Source organism: Artemia sp. Qi Xiang Cuo, chromosome 16 (genome assembly GCF_049724085.1).
Source record: "Artemia sp. Qi Xiang Cuo chromosome 16, ASM4972408v1, whole genome shotgun sequence".
In the NCBI taxonomy this organism is placed as follows: Eukaryota; Metazoa; Arthropoda; class Branchiopoda; order Anostraca; family Artemiidae; genus Artemia; species Artemia sp. Qi Xiang Cuo.
The window spans coordinates 13,763,745-13,782,700 of NC_142809.1; the positions used below are offsets into that span (position 1 = coordinate 13,763,745).

An 18,956-nucleotide genomic window follows, 5' to 3' on the forward strand; every position below is an offset into this window, starting at 1 on the left:
TATTAAGACAAAACTTAATAAAGTTAACATAGAGTACTAACTTTAAGAATCAAGTTAAAACACATTAACCTGAAGCAGAAATTAGTAACCATCGCACATTTTTAACTTACGATACCAAAAGCATATAAGTATTTTCCTCCCAAATTGGAAAGATAAAAAAAAAATACTTCAAACCTTACATTAAAAAACACATCACTAATAAAACTTAATCCGAATTTTTGTTTTTTCGAAAAATTCCTCCAATTCATTATTTGATTTTAAAATTGTACTTCCTTATCTAAAAACGTTAAAAGTATCATTTTTTCTTTTCTTTTTTTCCGCTCCATGCAGACTGGTATAAACTCCGTCTAATAAAACAAACGGTATTTTACTTTAGTTTATTATTAATTTTTATCTTTCTTTTATTCCTTTCAATCCTTCTATTATTAACATTACAATCCCTTTTCTATCCCATCGATTTCTGACTGATTATCATTCCCAGAAGAACCAAAAGTAGGTAAAGACAATTATGAATTGACCCGAAATACAAACATTAGTAAAATTAAGCTAGAAATGAGTTTGATCAACGGATTCACCCGCGATAAACATATTTAAAATAGTTTCTTATAGGTCTGAACAGCAAAGTAAACATCAATTCAATGAAAATTTTATCAATTGGCCGCAACGGAGGATTGAAAATCATATTGTGAAAATATCAGGGTAACTTTGAACAAATGTTCAGTTACCGCGCAAAAACATATTGAAAAGTCCTAGTTCACTTTATGTAAGTAAAAAGGAAAAATTTTATTTTAGCCCTTTATAGCAATTTTCAACAATTTAAATTCTTTTGCAAAAAACAAGCTAAGATTTGTCTCATCTGACAGCAAGAACTACCAACGGATCGATGGCATCCATCTTCAATCTGGTATTAAGTCTGATATAGCAAATCCACTGGGTTCGGAAAGAGAGCGTTGATTATTTCTTAAAGATTTTGTTCAAAGTTAACCCTAAGTTTCAAAGTTAACCAATTCTAGGGTACTTGTTCTCTTGATTTGTTTTATTTGTATAAAGGTATTTGTGTTCAGTTACTTATGTTTCAAGCTCTCCGAGTTATCGAGTTCTATATCGAGTTCTGCTCTCCGTCACCTAGAACTGAAGTTTCATTGATGCTGTTTGAATTATAAAACATCTATCTTACCTCATCTTAATTTGCCATACAAAATGGTTTGAAACTAAAATTCATATAAAATTTTCTAAAGAATGCATGAGCACACAACAAAACGGAATTAGTAAAAAGTCATTGAACATTTGACCACGGCCGTCACATGACATAACTGGTCAAAAAACACTAAAAATGAGATAAATGAAATACGCGAATCATAACGCTTCAAAGGTATTAAACAAAAACTACTAAAATTATATATTTTTTAATTCCTGGCTTATATCCGTTGATACTACCTATCAAAGCTGGGTGATATCAAGATATGTCATAGCCAGGGTTCCCACTTGCTGAATACGAAAACCGTAAAGTAAGTGGTTAAAGTCACTACATTAGAGTAAACACTTTAGAACGCAAAAATATAATAGTCCCGTTTCCATCTATTAAATAATCTATATTTAGTAGAAACAAAGAAAGCTTCTGGCTTTCTTTGTAAGATACAGAATAAGATACTCAGTAAGATACAGAGAAAAAAGTTCAATCCTGAAAAGAGTCAATCAAAATGCGAAAAACAGATTTTTTTTATTTACAGATTATAACATCTAAAAATGTAAAACTGCTGAAACTTCTAAGAATTCTTTTCTTTAAGCTTTGTTTTGGTATAAATTTTCAACGCTACATTATACTATCTATCTACACTACCTACACTTTACTATACTATCAATACTATAATATACTATCTACAGTATATCATACAATTTTTTACATATTTTCTAAACCCCAAGGGAACAAAAAAGAAGTCAACTTTATGGAAAATATGAATAAGGTCGTTTTATGTTATATGCAGAGTTATTGTAGCTGAGTTTACTTCTTTGCCCTTAATGGGATAAAGCTTCTGCATTACTTTAAGGTTATTTCCATACTGATTTCTACCCTCTAATTATAGATTTTTAGTTGAGTAGTATTTGAGGGACCTTCTATAATTCTTAGTATAGGTCTTTCTCTCTGGGTATTTTTACCAGCGCCCTCTTCTTTTTCATATAGATTGGCGATCCATCTATTGTGCTGTTTTCATATAGCACCATCTTTGTTTGCCACCTGTGTAGCTGTTTCTTCTGAATAAGTCAAGTCACATAGTTGCCAAATACAGCATAGTTGCAAGATTTAGACGATGTATTTTGGAACAACAACAGATCACATTGATTCAGCCGTTTCTCGCGCATTTTCGGCGATATAATTCGGGCTGCATTTTTCGGAGATAGCCAGTGCAGAAGTGAGCACCAACGAACATTCAAGAGGCCATACAGTGCTAGCGGGATTTTTTATCCTTAAACTGCTGAGATAAGGTGATTCGTGTGTTGCACTTCCCACGGGTCTTATCTACCGCTAAATCTTTGAAGCTTGTAACGCCGGTGTTGCCAAATTGAACTGAAGGTCTCACGCCCATGCAGAGACAAATACTCGCCGTGAGGAAGAGGAACAGAAGAGGAATGCCAGCACCCAGTGCGATCGTCAAATGGAGATGCAGAGCCATTGGAGGCGAGGTAAAGACTCCAACGAAGAGCAACGGCAAATATGAAGTAGAATAACCAAAGCCAAACAAATGCCACTATCCTTCAAGCCTAACAAAAAAGTTACTTAAGTAAAAACACTAAAGATACTATATTTAAATGGTGATTCAGTACCAAACAAATTATCAGAATTAAAAGTAGAAATTGCAGCAAAGAACCCAGACATAGTAGCAGTGGTCGAAGCTAAGCCTAAACACGGTCGATATCTCCCAACTTTACCAGATTTGGTCATCAATGGCTACAAAAGCCACACCTTGACCATAGATCAAGAAGAAGGTCGGGAAATTATTTGCTATGTCTTAGACAATTTATCAGTCCAGAAAGTATCATCAACAACAAATGGACATGAAGTTATTTGGCTTCAGATATCAAACACAAACCAAGCAACTCTAAATTTGGCTGTAGAATACTGAAGTCCAAATAGCAAAGCCGGGAATGACCAAGTACTCTTTAAAGACATTCACGCCATATGTTAACAGAACCAACTGATTAACCAAACTGATATCTGATTAACAGAACCAACTCTGATCATTGGAGATTTCAATTACCCTAACATAGATTGGGACCTTCCACACCTCCTAGAGCATAGCGGGTCACCCTCACAGAGGGAATTTCTGAAGGTAGTGAACGATAATTACATCAAACAGCTTATTAAAAAACCAACATGAATCCGAGGAAGCAACAAGCCAACACTACTGGACCTAGTCTTATGCAGTAATACGGAACTAATAAAAGAACTTACTATAGGTCCTCCCGTTGGAAAATTGGACAAAGCTACAATTTACTTAGAGGTGATTATAAGCTGCGAAACTATGAGAAAAAAAGAGAGGTCGATGTATTCAAAAGGCGTTTAGAATACCATGCGAACGGAGCTAGAAGTTTTTAACTGGACTGAAATACTAAACAACACAGATCTAGTAGATGGCATGTACAGAAAGTTTGCATCCGTAATCATAGACCTCACAAAGATGTATGTCACAAATAGTAAAAATATTTAAGCGACCGCCTCTAAAACAAGAGATCCTTGACCTAATAAAAACCAAGCGGCAAGCCTGGGAGACGCTCAAGCAGACTGATACCAAAAGTAATCGTAGAAATTATCGCGGAATCGCCAACAAAGTGAGGAAAGCCACTAGACAAGAAGCAAGCAAAAAGGAGAGGAAAGTAGCCGAAAACTCAAAGATCAACCGCAAGGCGTTTTGGAACTTCGTGAATTCAAAAAGAAAAGAACAGCCGGTTATTCCCGATCTTAGAAACTCAGCAACAAATTTAACAATCAGTGACCCAATAGCTAAAGCCAACCTACCCTAAATCAGTAGTTTTCCACAGTTTACACAACAGAGAGCGACAAAGATGAAAGTCAAGAGGAATGTCAGCCACTAGTTGTAGGCAAATTTTAAGACATAGAACTGACAATACAAATGGTCTACAAAAAACTAAAAAATCTAAACACTTACAAATCAGAAGGTCCAGATGGCCTATATCCTAGAGTACCATACTCAAAGAGCTGACACAAGAAATTACAGCGCCATTGCACTACATTTTTGTCAAGTAGCTACAAACACGGAGCCTGCCTGATAAATGGAAGCAAGCAACGGTGATACCCCTCTTCAAAAAAGGAAGCAAATCAGATCCAAGTAACTACAGACCGATCAGTTTAACCTGTATCACATTCACAATACTAGAATCTTTACTCCACGATAATATATTACAGTACCTACTCGAAAGAAGCCTCATTTCACCCGCACAGTTTGGATTTCTCAAGAAAAGATCAGCAGAAAGCCAGCTACTTGTCGCTACAAACGCCTGGAGAAAATATATGGATTGTGGGATACAGGTAGATATTTTATACTTAGATCTCAAAAAAGCCTTTGATAAAGTCCCACAAAGTCAACTTCTTCGAAAACCACAGTCTATCGGTGTTGGCGATACTACTCTAAAGTGGGTTCTCAACTTTCTGAAAGGAAGATCTCAGCGAGTGAGACTGGAGGGATATCTTAACAGCAATGAGACAGAAGCACAAGTGGAGTGGTTCAAGGTAGTGTTCTGGGGCCTTTACTATTCAATATTTACATAAATGATCTCCCAAATAACATAGATTCTGAGATACTGCTTTATGGAGATGACACGGAAATCTTTCGCGCAATAACAAGCTTTGAAGATACAGAAATACTACAGTAAGACTTAAATAAAACAACAGAATGGATGAAAAAATGGAGCATGGAAGTGAATACAGAAAAAAGTTTGTCATGTTCGGCTAGGCCCAAAACACGTTTCTCGGCACTAATGCTTTGAAGGACAATAGATACCAATATAAGAAGAAGCGCGAGACTTGGAAGTGACAATAGACAGTGACATGACTTTCACCAAGCACTACGAGTCAATCATCTCTAAGTCATCACAAGTCTTGGGAATTATTCGAAGAAATTTCTCTTACTGACTCAACACTGTTTTCTACACTCTTCAAATCGTTAGTGAGACCATTGATCGAATACGGTCATACAACAACCAGACCATTTTTTCAAAAAGACAGCAATACAATAGAAAAAATCCAAAGGAGGGCTACTAAATTTGTTCCATCACTCAAGAGACTTATCATACCAAGACCGTTTGAAAAAATTGTCGCTCCCAAGTCTCTCATACCGATTTTTGAGAGGAGATCTTATTGAAGTATATAAAATATGCAACAAATACTATGACAACATCCCTCCAGAAGAGATAATAACATTCAAGAATAATAACCTGAGAGGTCACGAATTTAAGCTAACCGAAGAACGTTTCAGAAGAGATGTTTGTAGATAGGCATTCAGCAACCGCATTGTCTCCGAGTGGAACGCACTACCATCAGACTCTGTCAACTCAGATTCAGCCAAAGCATATACGAGCGAGATTGAAAATCATTATAGAGAAAAACCATTCAACTATTACAATTTTTTTAGAAAGTGGCGAAAGACTGTTTTCGCAATATATTATTATTATTATGAAAAATCGATAAACCTAAATTACGATTGGTAACACTTCATATATTGTTTAATCCCCAGTTTAGGTTTTTTGACTACGCCAAATCGATTTTCCACAAGAGCTTTTACTCATCATGGCTCAAATTTGGATGTTTCACAGTAGAAAACATCACTTTGTTTTGGCGTGATTCATTTGCCTTTTAAAAAGTGCACTTGATACTAGAATTTCTGTTCAAACAAGCCCTCGCCACAATACTCTAGAACTAGCCTACTGGTTTAATTTCACCCACTCGAGGAAAAAAAATCACTCCCGTCTGTGCAAGAGAGTGATTTTTACTTTTTCGGGAACCTCATACTACTAGGTAAGGGTTTTCAACAAGAGCAATTTTAATGGCTTATTTAATTTTTTATTAGTGTTTTTCTGAACAATTTGAGATTCATTTAACAATCTCAAAAATAATCCAGAATTTAAAATTACTTTTCTGTTGATTTCGAATAATTGATGGAAAGGTTCAGAAGCAGTTTAATGTGATTCAAGGATTTCCACAATGAATTGTCTCTGATTAACTTTCTGAAACGAAGGATTAGCTTCTTCGTCTTTAGGTGGACTAATCAATTTGTTGTAGACCTTTTTTGTACGTTTAAGCTGCTGGAAAACAACAGGGGAGTGTGGTTTATCACAGTCGAACCATAAGAAATAACAGAAGTTATCCTTAGCTACAGCTTGCTTCACCATGAGCAGTCGACCCCAAGTTGGCCTACTGATCACAGGCTTAAAACAGCAAACTGAGATTAAAACCTGCTGAGGGGTTATTATGTCGTCGATAATTTCCGTACAGTACCCATCCAATATTGTATAATCGGTTACATAAAACAAATGAAAACGGTAGTGTACTAAGATCACATTGCAAGTTTCTCTATAAATATCAGCTAATCTTGTTCCAATCGACCTTAGTGGAACAGCAACTTTGACACTTTACAGGAGCAGGGTTCAAACCAGTTTTAAAACTATAACTCAAAAGATCATTTATAATGTACTCGCCATTTGCAGGGTGTCACCTATTTTGAAAAAAGCCAGTAAGCGGTCAATATGGGCTGCAACTCCTTGTATTACGAATACACTATAAGAATCGTCCCTGTGGCTAGCGGATAGTTATGGAGATACCGAACAAAAACATTTCCATAAGATGGTTATTTAATATATCCAGATTGTATTGAAAATTACTACAGACTATCCCTCTTTGGTTACCAAACCTTGCTTAAGAATGGGAAAGGTGATCGAAAGCTTGGGTGTATCGCAAATGAGATGCTGGAGTACTGAGATTGGTAGGTAAGTAAACTGTAATAAGAGCAAGGTCGCTAGGCCCAGGGAATTTTATCCCAAGATAGTATTCTCAAAATTAAAATTTTTAAAACTTCAATGAGCTGTCACCAATAACACATTAGCTGTCCCTCCGCTTTCTCTCCCCCCCCCCATGACAAAAAGGGTATTTGCCACTCCTCACCCATATACGAACTTACCCGAGATAAGAATAATTCCCTGCAGACACACAAAGTTAAATTGACACCAAAGAAGCCTCACATTCTCCAGTTTAACTTAGTTATACCCAAACGTATTTTCATAGAATATGAATTAACTATTCATATACTGTTGGGTTTAGGGGCTATTTCTTTTATTGGATTTTTCACTGCACAGTATTTCATGCTGCATGAGGGATTGGCATTGCGATAATCTGGATACATTCCGCACTTCTTAACAGTGGTGGACTGACACTACGAAATTGTTATAGGAACATGAGGACCAACACACTTGGAGCACTGTTACAAGCATAAGCAAGGTTGCGCAAAGCTTGGCACTTACTGCAGCACTTAGGGAGCTCTTGATAAGGGTCAACCCTAATATGTGCGAAGTCTATGAGAACACTTTGCAATTGCCTGGTATCTAGCAAGAGTATCTCAATTGTAGCTTGATGCTACTTGATGTCTTGGAACAATACGCATAGGTAATTGCTGGGTTGGAAACACGAATATCGTCTTCTGTGGTTGCTTGGGAGACAATATGAGGAACAACTACGAATTACAGCTTGAAGTGTACGCATAACTTCATGTGATTCGGTGGAAGTTAAGGACACTTATCAATTATATACAGTAAAATGTCAGAAAAAAATAACATCTGCAAATTTGACCTTATGAAGTGCTGGATTCTAACATGTCTAACAGTACTATTCATTCTTTTTCCATGCATAATGCATAAGATAATTTACCTGGTTAAAAATGTTTATGAATGTATTAGCTAATTTACAGAATGTATAGGAAATTTTAGAGAAACATTTTACCCGTCGTAAGTATAACCTCATGAGATTGTCTCTAAGTTAGGAATCCATACCAATTATGTAGAAAAAGGATATAAGGAAAAATTACCTTTGTAAACTCAACCTTATGGAGGGTTGGATTCCAATAGATCTTTTTCACATTAGCAGCATTGATTTTTCTATAGTCATACTGGGCCACAAAACCTTTCCGAACGAGCTGAGCTACCCTTCGGTTCACATCCGACTTTGAGAGGATCACCTTTGTATACAGAGTTTCTTGGCTTACTAAGCCATATTCTTCAATTGCACTGAAACACCAGTTTAATTATTAAGTTGTCTAGTTAAAAAACATAATAAGACTAGGACTTCATAATATCAGAGGCTAGATGGAAATGCATTAAACTGAGAAGCTTAGATCATTCATCAGAAGACTACATAATCAAATCTACGTATAAAATGAAACAAAATGGGTTTTGCCTGTGATTCTTGTTTTAAGGATATATCGTGATCATCAATGTTTCTCTGGTTGATCTCATTTAAAGCGACTTTTGTAAGTCAAGGTAGCTCCCGTTCAAACGTAGGACTTGGTGCTCAGCTGAAACAAAGTTACTATTAAACACCCAGTCCAGCAGTCTAGAAGGTTTTTCAAACTCTGCCAGACCTAAAGCTTCTTCATATTTATAATTTGTGCTTAAAATTAAAATTCATAGATAAGACTGACTGACCTTCTATGCCTAAGAACAGGATTATCTAAACCTTCAAACTTTGGCATCAAAGTCAAGATCTGCGTGTGAGCAGCATTTAACATATTGTTGAAAAGACACCTTATCTTACGACTGGCTTCCACCAGACGTTATGATTAAGGAATACGCAACGTAGCCCCCCCCCCTCCTCCCAATATCATATTATATTATTATGTCATTCAGTTCTTCTACTATCTTTTTTCCACCAAGAAAATATATTATCAAAGCTTATTTATATATTATCAACCTGTTACAAGCCAGCTCGATTATCCCGAGTACAAGTCATACAAAAGGCCTGTTGTCGAATATGGATCCCCGCTTTTTGCAGGGGCTGCAAAAACTCTACTGGCACCATTCCAGAGGGTCAATAACAGGGCCCCAAGGGCAAGCTGCAGATCCAATTGGGTAGCTTTACAGCCTCCCAGTAAGGCCTTAGGTGTGGTGTCGAGGCTTACTATCTACAAGCACAGCCACTATCCTTCCTCCGACCACTTATTTTTAACTGCTATTTACTAAGCCAATATAGCTAACATGTAGAATCGTGGTAAGGTCGGACTATCTAAGAGAAGACGCTACACACCTAGTCCTTGACAACAGCTTTTTAAAACGCTGGACTTCCTTCGGAATGGCCTCTCGAGGCATGTTACCACCTGTTCGCCTGCAAGTCCAGGCAATTTATCGGTCAGTTTTCAATCCTAAATCTAGATTACCCCTTCTTGATTCCCACATGGGCTTTCCAAGTAGGCAAAGCCACTACAATATAAAAAACCAAGATCGCCCTTCGAGTTCAGGCGACTCGTTGGCCATAGATTTTCAACCTAAAACCTATGTCACCAACCCATTCTGACCCCAATGGGCTTTTTCAAAAGGCAAAACTTGGTGTCTGAGTTAATCTAAGTCGGCCGCTTGCATACCAGTCCAGTGGACATTGTCAGTCACGAGTCACAAATAACAAACAAATAATGAGCCCTAATGTTCATAATGAGCCCTACTCCCTACCTATGCACCCCATCTTTCCTGTTCGAGTAAATAAATTCTATATCACCTAATTTCATGTTTCCTACCTCCAGGGATAAAACTTTTTGAAACTCCTAATGAGTCCAGTTCGAAGCGTCTGAATTCGTCAGTCAAAATGTCGACACATAAGTTGTTTTTTTTTTACGTTGTAACAACCAAGATTGCAATTTGCATATTATTATGGCGTCAAGAAAAGCAATGATCTCAGAAACAGTGCAGGTTGGAACTCATAAATCTTCTCAAGTTTACACTGTGCTTAAGCTGGCTTAGAACCGGACAGTAATAAGTCACTGGCACCTCCAGTATGAGTGGAGGCTTTTCTGCAATCCTGTGCCCATCTTGGTCGCAATATGGTTTTCCACACTTGGCGATGCTCTTCTATCAATAAGAGTCGAAATCCTGCACAAGTAATCTCAAACCTATTACCTCCAACTCATTGCATATTCGTACCTATAGATGTTATACTACTACAGGGAGGTAGCCCACAATAGATAGCTTAGTTAGGAAGAGGCTTATGAGCCCCAAAAAGCCCATAAAAATTCATTATAGTATTAACTATAGTATTGATTATACTCCATGCATTATAAATTATAGATTATGGTATTTATTATAGCTTAGGATTATAGTCTAGCATAGTGTTACAGTATTAATTTTACTGTGCACATGAAATACCTGCGCTAACACTCACTATTTTTATTAAGAGACAATCTTATCTTATTCGCAACCACTGTAATAAGCTGACCATAATAGTACATTTTACCATAGCAATATCTCAAGCCTTGGCATATCTCAACCATTATAAATTTTAATAATCATGATAATAATAAAGCCAAAACAAAAGCATGTCAGACCCCAAACTGGGTGGGAGGAGGTCGTAAGGGAGGGTTTAAGGGAAATGTGAACTTCTTGGGAGGCGGTAGAGGGAGACTTTAAGCATATTGAGTTGGAAGAGGAACGTGCATAGCTGTGTTGGCTTCAGGTGACTTGGTACTCAGTGGTAGTAGTAGCAGTATAATAGTGTACTATAAAGAGGGAGGCTTTAAGCACATTGAGATGAAGGAGTGTACGTAGCTGTATTGGCCTTAGGTGGCTTATTACTTAGTGGTAGTAGTAGTAGTATAACAATGTACTGATAATAATAGTAATAATCTGCCAATGGCTCAGTCATGGCACATTAGCTTCTAACAAAAAGCCTAACTCCATTCGCTGGACAATCATATCTTAATAACTAGCATTGAAAACAGAGAAAAAGATATTTTGCCGTTTTTAAAAGCTAAACTGGTATTTTATGGAGACCCCTATTAGGCACGCAATTCACCCAAGGGCGAAGCATTCGAAATGATAAAGGTTTAAAAAATCTTGAAAGACAGTTACATTTACAATACTTGAACTTATTTGTCTTTAAAATAGTTAACAGTTTGGACACCGTATTAGGATTCTGAGAAACTTGCTTTGTTTCTTTATAGTACTTAGCATAAGCCTTGGTTGACAAAAAGAAAAAAGAAATTGGTTTTACATTTAGAACGTGTTTAATTTTTGTCTAAATGTGATGTTTTTTACCTACCTCAGAGGTGTAAAAAAAAAAAAAAATAATAACCGTGGTTGGCAACAGTTCGAAGAATACTCGCGAAATCTAACCTTTCAACCTAATATGCTCATTGGTCCCAATACCTCAATGGTCATTTCTGTTTGTCCCATGTTTTTAGTTGTCAAAGTGAGTTTTTATTTCTGTTGTTTCTTTTTTGTTTTTCTTGATTTTTACGCTGTCTTTTGTGGGCTCTGCCCAGTTTTTTGTGATACATTACAAATAAAATGATGATGATGATTGATATTTGACCCAAAGATCAACCTTTATTAAACATGACATACCAGAACAATCGCAGAGAATGCTTTCCTAGTGTGAGAACAGCGCATTCAACAATGGCTCGAGCTAGCTTTTCAAGGATTTTTGTTTGATCTGCTGTATATGTACCTTCAACTGCTCCATCAACCTTTTCAATGAAACCATCTTCAGCTGCAAAAAAAAAAAAAAATCGGTGACCTATTTATGAATTAATTACTAATTTCATAAGTCATTGAGAGCTCTTTCCGTTTTAGGTTAGACTAATTCCCTCTAAGTAATTTATATTCGTAAGGATGTAAGTTGGACATATGCTTTAACTTATACAGGCTCATAAGTTTCTTTTTTTAAACGAGTTAGTTTGTGCTCACATAAGTTCTTAATATAACTCTTTAATTTGCTTTGACAAATTCAGTTACGATACATAGTATTTTATATATTAAGTTTTTCTGGATAGACATCAAAGCCCCAGGGAGGGGGCAATTCTGAAGAGGATAACCTATAGGGAGAGAAACTTTACTTTAAGGCAAAGATTAATAAGGAGAAACTATAGCGGACAATATAGGTCCTTATTTTTGCCCAATGTGTAGGGATGGCAAAGATATTTAATTCATTTTTGGGGTTCTTTGAAATGAATTAAACGGTGTGAGGGAGGAAATTTTTTCGAGATTGAATATAAAGGAGGATTGGTGGATATAATATTAAGTGATGGAAGTATTATAAGTGATTAAGTAACTTGGGCAAGCTTATGGGTACAAGTATGATATATAGGAACCGTTTTCTGTAATTAATTCATAATTTAATGTGGTTTTAAAGGGGTGTATTTGTTTATGATTTGTATTCTGTCATATTTTTGTGTTATCTGTGGCCTATAATGGCTGTTAGTGTTAATAAACTGTTAATAGTGTTAATAAAATCAAATCATAACCAAACAGTGTGTGTTCTTATGCAACATTTCAATCAAGGATGGATCGACCAGCATTTAAACTAGACCTCTTCCATAGCTATTACACTAGAACAACGCCACTTAACCGTTTCATATTGATTTTAGAATTCCCATAAAATTTTAAGCCAAAAAATACTGTTCATTTATAATTTGAAACTGACCAAGCTATTTTAAACAAGCTATTTTGAAACTGAAAAACAGACGTGTCTCATACCACAAATATATTTCCCCACTAATGAAGCATTAGGGACCACTATTTGGTCAAGAGGAAAGAAAAAAAGGGGAAAGGAAGATATGACTTGGGAAAACAAAGTAAAAATAAATAATTTATATATATATATATATATATATATATATATATATATATATATATATATATATATATATATATATATATATATATATATATATATGCGTCTTGCATGTGCTTATGCGTCTGTAGTGCCGAATCACGGACGATACTCCAGGAAATCTCTTGCCTTGATTTATTGTTCAGTCTTCTCACCACACATAACCTACTTTGCCGGTGCATCCCCCATGCTGTCAGTTAGAGAAACTGAAAACGTCAATAAGTGCAGCTTTAAATTTGCAAAATTACTGTACATACCCAAGCGTTATAGGAATTCCCACCTTGAAAAATATGGTTTGAAGGAGCAATCCAAACAACGGTCTAGGATTTAAAATAATTCAGTGCTAAAATTTGATTTAGACAGACAACATTTCTCACCTGCGTTTACTTGAGTCTCGTGAATTACAATGAGTGATGTATCTTTATCTTTTTGAAGCTAGTTTCTTTTTCTTTTCTTTTTTCTTTCTGTAGCGCTCCACTATAATTTATTTTTGTAGATGGTGGGTGAATAAATGTTATTATTATTATATATATAAAATATATATATATATTGTCTCGTGCAAACTTTGGTGCAACAAGATGCTTCTAGGGAGTCTTTATAATACCATGGCACTTCTTCACATACTCTAAGCTACTCCCTTTTGGAAACTGCTAACAAAAAATGAGCAACATAAAATCAGATCCCTGTTTTTCAGATTTGCTAAATATCTACTCCCCCTGCCTTCATGGTTCAGTAATTCACAAATTGTTGCTAACTTGAAAGTAGCAGACCCTGAAATCTCTGCTACTAGAAGAATTACTGAACTTAATCGTAAAGTTGGACTTCGTGAGGATGAGAAGTTTCGCGTACTACAGCAGTGATTATGATGGGTTTTTAAGTATTTGAGTAGCTATGAAAAAAATATTTAATTGATTAGTATTTATTGCGTTTTTTTTATTAAGAGGATTTATTTTGTGATTTATTTGATTGTGTTGATGTTATGTGTTTTTACTTCTTTTTTTTTTCGCCTGATTTAAGTGTGTATATACCAGACTAATGATACTTCTAGACTACTGAAATCTGTGCGTCGGTATCATACAAATGTTTATTTTTTTACTGTTTCTGTCGTGTCTGTAACATTAGTGTTACTGTCTCTATAAGTATTTTGAGTTTTGCGTGTTTTTGTTCGTTTATTGATTTCTTTTTTTTCAATTCTTCGTCTTTTTGTACATGATGCGTCTTATATAAATTATAATAATATATATATATATATATATATATATATATATATATATATATATATATATATATATATATATATATATATATATATATATATATATATATATATATATATATATATATATATATATATATATATATATGTATATATATATATATATATATATATATATATATATATATATATATATACATATATATATATATATATATATATATATATATATATATATATATATATATATGTATATATATATGTATATACATATGTATATATATGTATATATATATATATATATATATATATATATATATATATATATATATATATATATATATATATATATATATATATATATATATATATATATAGATATATATATATATATATATATATATATATATATATATATATATATATATATATGTGTGTGTGTGTGTGTGTGTGTGTGTGTGTGTGTGTGTGTGTGTGTGTGTGTGTGTGTGTGTGTGTGTGTGTATATATATATATATATACAGTAAAAAGAAAAGTAATACTAACTATGAATCCCTTTTGGCATTCTTAATCCCTTTCTTCCAGAAGTGTGGAAAATAGTGGATGATTTTGCTTGGAGCTCAAAAATCAGAATATAAAACATGTTTATTTGAGCGATTTGGAGCATGAAGTGACATTAAAAAAATAAGAAAAACAGAAACGCATTAAGAAACACAATAAGAAACGCATTATATGTATTACAGCGCAATCTCTGTAAAAAAAAATACACATTCTTAAGCTGTTTTGTACCCTATGTTTTAAGCTTATTATTTACTGATTTTTCACCTTTTTTTTTTTTTTTTTTTTTTTTTTTTTTTTTTTTTTTTTTTTTATCCGTTACTACAAAAATTGCACAACTGCATATGCACAGTTTTTTCATTAGAACTGAAGCCCTGATTTTTCAAAATTTTCAAATATATACATGGTCATGCAAATTTCCGTTTTACCAGTTCAAAGTCATCCTCAGTGTAAAAGAAAAACAAAATGAAACTTATGAACCACCCTGAAGGGAAAGGATAAAAAGACAAAAGGAAAAGAAGCCAAAAATGAAAGACTGTTCAAAAACCAGATTGGGCATAAATTCCCTCGATGGCGATTAATGCGGCTTCTCTAGTAATTTGATTGATACTAGACCTACCAACTGATGTTTTTTTTTCTTTTAAGAGAAGGCATGTGAGCTGAATCTCTTCGTATAAAATTATCATATACATGGTTTATAAAAATATCTCTAATATCTCTGTTTAATTCGAGGTAATTATGTATGCAATACTTTTTATATTTCAAATGCTTGCCTAAAAGATTGCTGGAAACCGTTTAATATGCGAACTAAGACTGCTTCATAAGAAAATATAAATGCTATGGGTATTCAACATCGCGGAGGGCTAGGGTCTTGACAAAGTCAAGACCGTCAATTTTAATTTTGGACTTCAGAGATTTCTCTATTAAGAGTTTGTATTTTTTTTTTCTCGGGAACACAGGATATGTGTGTAAGCCACCCCCGAGAGTAGGACCATTCCTGTTTTTCCAAAAATTGGGAAAATGTTCAACATTGTGTTCATTTTTTAAGGAAACAGAAACATTATGTTTTAAAAAGCATTTATGTAAGTTTACTTTAACTAACTGGAACTCCCCCTTGTATGGTTTCGTTTTTTTTTAGTTTCTTGCACGTCAGATTAGTTTCAGACATTTATCAATTATATAAAGGAAGATATGAAAATGCAAATTTAGACTTGATATCTCCACACTAACTAGAAGTACCTGAGCAAAGATAATTTAAAGGAATGAAGTTGCCAGCTCTATTGCCAGTGCCCCAACTCATGTATTTTAATACTAACATTTTAATACAGCACTTTCTAGCAACTTCTTAATGTACTCCTACCACAAAACAGTGTTGCCATCTATCGGTTTTTCCTCTTTTATATAGGATCTTCGTGTATGTTTTAGCCCATTAGTCTAGTTTTTTCTCCTGTCTTGATTCTCAGTCTTGATCAAAAGCTTCACTGATTAATTGTGTATTTCTATATATCCTTTATGTTCTAAATAGTTATATATATATATATATATATATATATTTAGATATATATAACTATTTAGAACCTAAAGGATATATATATATATATATATATATATATATATATATATATATATATATATATATATATATATATATATATATATATATATATATAAATGAAATAGATATTTGAAAGTACGAAAACTTGTCGAAGGTCAAATAAAGATTGATATTAATTTTATGGGTAAAAATACGGCAAAAGAACCTTTCAAAAGTATTCTAATCAATCCTCCTGTCAGTAGATTTCCTATAATCTTATATTTCCAGTATTGTTCACCAATTTTTACCAGGATGCATCATTCCATTCCATCCAGGATTTCATCATTCAATACCAGGACCACAAAATTTTACTTCCAGGACTGCAAAATATTAAAGGTCACCGCAAAATTTTTTGAGTTTAAGCGTTTGCAAAAACAAGAGTTTGTATTTGGATTTAAATGTAAGAATGTGATTTTTTATATTTATGTTTAAAAAGAATACAAAGACTTTCCGGGGGACGGGGAACAGTCATAAAGCGGATTGCAGGATCAATTTTAACCTATATAGATTCTCAATTTCATTTATTAAGAATATAGAGATCTAACCCCCTCCCCCCTTGTAAATTTACTTTTACTAACTATGTAAATTAACTATTTACTAAAGTCTACATTGAGAGTTCATACTGAAAACACCTCTTTTTGGATATAATCTCATTCATACAGTAAAACTGTCAATACAGTAAGACATTTGTGATTCCCTATGGTTTTTATTGAATTAATTTCATAATTAGGTTTGGACATGAAAATAGTTCACCTTGAACTTGGATTACGTTATTTGACCTACATATTAATTGACCTACTATATATAAATTTTGATCGGAAAACTCGACTGTCCCTGGCTATGATAATTAGATTGCGCAAGGACCGATCAAAATAGGAAAATTATTTTAAACTCATTACTGAACTTTGTCACGAGATCTATGCTTGATGGTGCGAAAATTGATCTGATTGTCAGAAAAACTGTGTAAGTTTTTTTTATCATGGTATTATTATCAGTGCTAGAGAGTTTCTGTATAAAGAGTTGAATATTCAGAGACGATGTGTGAAAGATGCACAGGATGAAGATATGTACTTGACATTTGTAAACAGTTAAATCAGGCGGCAAAGGATAATTTGCCTGTTCCCACTTTTGTTATATTCTTACCTCCTGAAACACCAGAAACCGGGGAGGCAGTCTCGGCTACTTTAGTCTCAAAAGTTAATGAGCTCTCTCTGGTATCTTATAAGTGTTTCGAAAGTACAATACATTTAGGCCCTGTTTGACCGTATATAATTAATACCCATATAACAGTAAACCATGCACTAACTTCTAAATTTGTCGTTGTGTTAAAGAGCTGTTCAGCAAGCCTGACTTAACCTAATTCTTGCAAAGACTTCATCGATAAGCTTTGACCTGAGGCGTCAAATGAAATAACTGAACATAAAAAATCGGCTTCGGAATGGAAACTTGTTGTTAAGTCAAAGCGTGCAGCGAACAAAATTGCCAAGAATGCTAAAAACAGTACCTCAGGTATCTCGGCGAGTGTGAAATCCCCACTGTTTATAGGGATCCTGAAAGGCGTACCGATCGAATACGATGAGAATCAAGTAAAATCTCTTGTACCAAATTGCGTGAAAGTTTCACAGTGCGGAAAGTCCCGAGTGTTCAAGGTCTACTCTGAGTGAAAACAAAACCTGGATCAGTTCTTGAAAATTTCTGTGAAAGTTGGCTGCGAAAAGCTTTCTGCACAAGCATTTGTATATCTCCCAACGCGTTGTTTCTCGTGTCATAACACTTGGCATCTGGCCTTGCAGTGCTCTAATCGGGCCCTCTGCTCTCGCTGTGGATCATGCAATCACACCTCAAACAGTGCCACTCCGCGTTCAGAAAAAATGTTCTGTCTAGAATGTAAGGCTACCGGCCATACTTGTTACAGTGTAAAGTGTCCTAATAACAACAGTCAACTAGCAAAGCCCATGGTATGACATGGATGTGTCTACTACTACGCAAGCTGTACTTTCGTGGAATATTAATGGTGGACTTTTAATCAAAATTCCTGTGATAAAAGGTTTGCTTTCGAATTGTGACGTATTGTGCTTGCAAGAACATTTTTTGACGAGTCATAGTTTAGGCCTTCTGAAAATTGGCAATAATTTTGCTAGCTACTCGGTGCCTGCTAAACGATCCACTTCCAGTGGCCACCCCTCGGGTGGTATTGCGATGCTTGTTATGACCTCATGCCGGTCGAGTATTTTTGATTCAAGTGATTTTTTTCTTGCTGTCAGTGTAAAAGAGTATGTTGTTGTAAACGTATATTTCTCGACTGATTACCGTAATGACAGATCGGAATTTTTATTTACTTATGCGTTTGAGAAACTAGGATCTTGCCTTTCGATCATTCGCCTGTTATGTAAGTGTTTTATTATTATATGAGATTTTATCTTTAATTGAAATAACGCCTTGTTATTGCTTACTTCTATTTTGTCTGGTATTTTTGACGATTGGCTTAGGATATTGCCGAAAGATCTTGATTACACTTACACACACCATTTAAGTCACGTATCGAACCTTGAACATGCAGTTTCTTCTATAAATCTCCAAGTGTCACCTGTTCACGTCGTTACTGATTTCCAACTATCAGACCACCTTCCAATATCTGCATCTATTTATTGTCCCTCTGCTGAGTCTACTCCCACTACACAACCACATCAGCCCCACGCCCAATTTTACTG

At 34.6% G+C, this 18,956-nt stretch overlaps 1 protein-coding gene across 2 annotated transcripts in view; it reads right to left on the reverse strand.

Annotated features, from left to right (window-relative positions):
* The window catches only part of Polr3C (RNA polymerase III subunit C), a 112,663-nt gene that overhangs the window by 26,152 nt on the left and 67,555 nt on the right, over positions 1 to 18,956 (reverse strand). For both annotated transcript variants that reach the window (XM_089102267.1, XM_089102268.1), the window contains exons 7-8: positions 11,611 to 11,755; positions 8,091 to 8,289 (exon numbers count right to left, since the gene is read on the reverse strand). In XM_089102267.1, the coding sequence (XP_088958393.1) occupies positions 8,091 to 8,289; positions 11,611 to 11,755 (344 nt within the window). The remainder of the gene's footprint in view (positions 1 to 8,090; positions 8,290 to 11,610; positions 11,756 to 18,956) is intronic.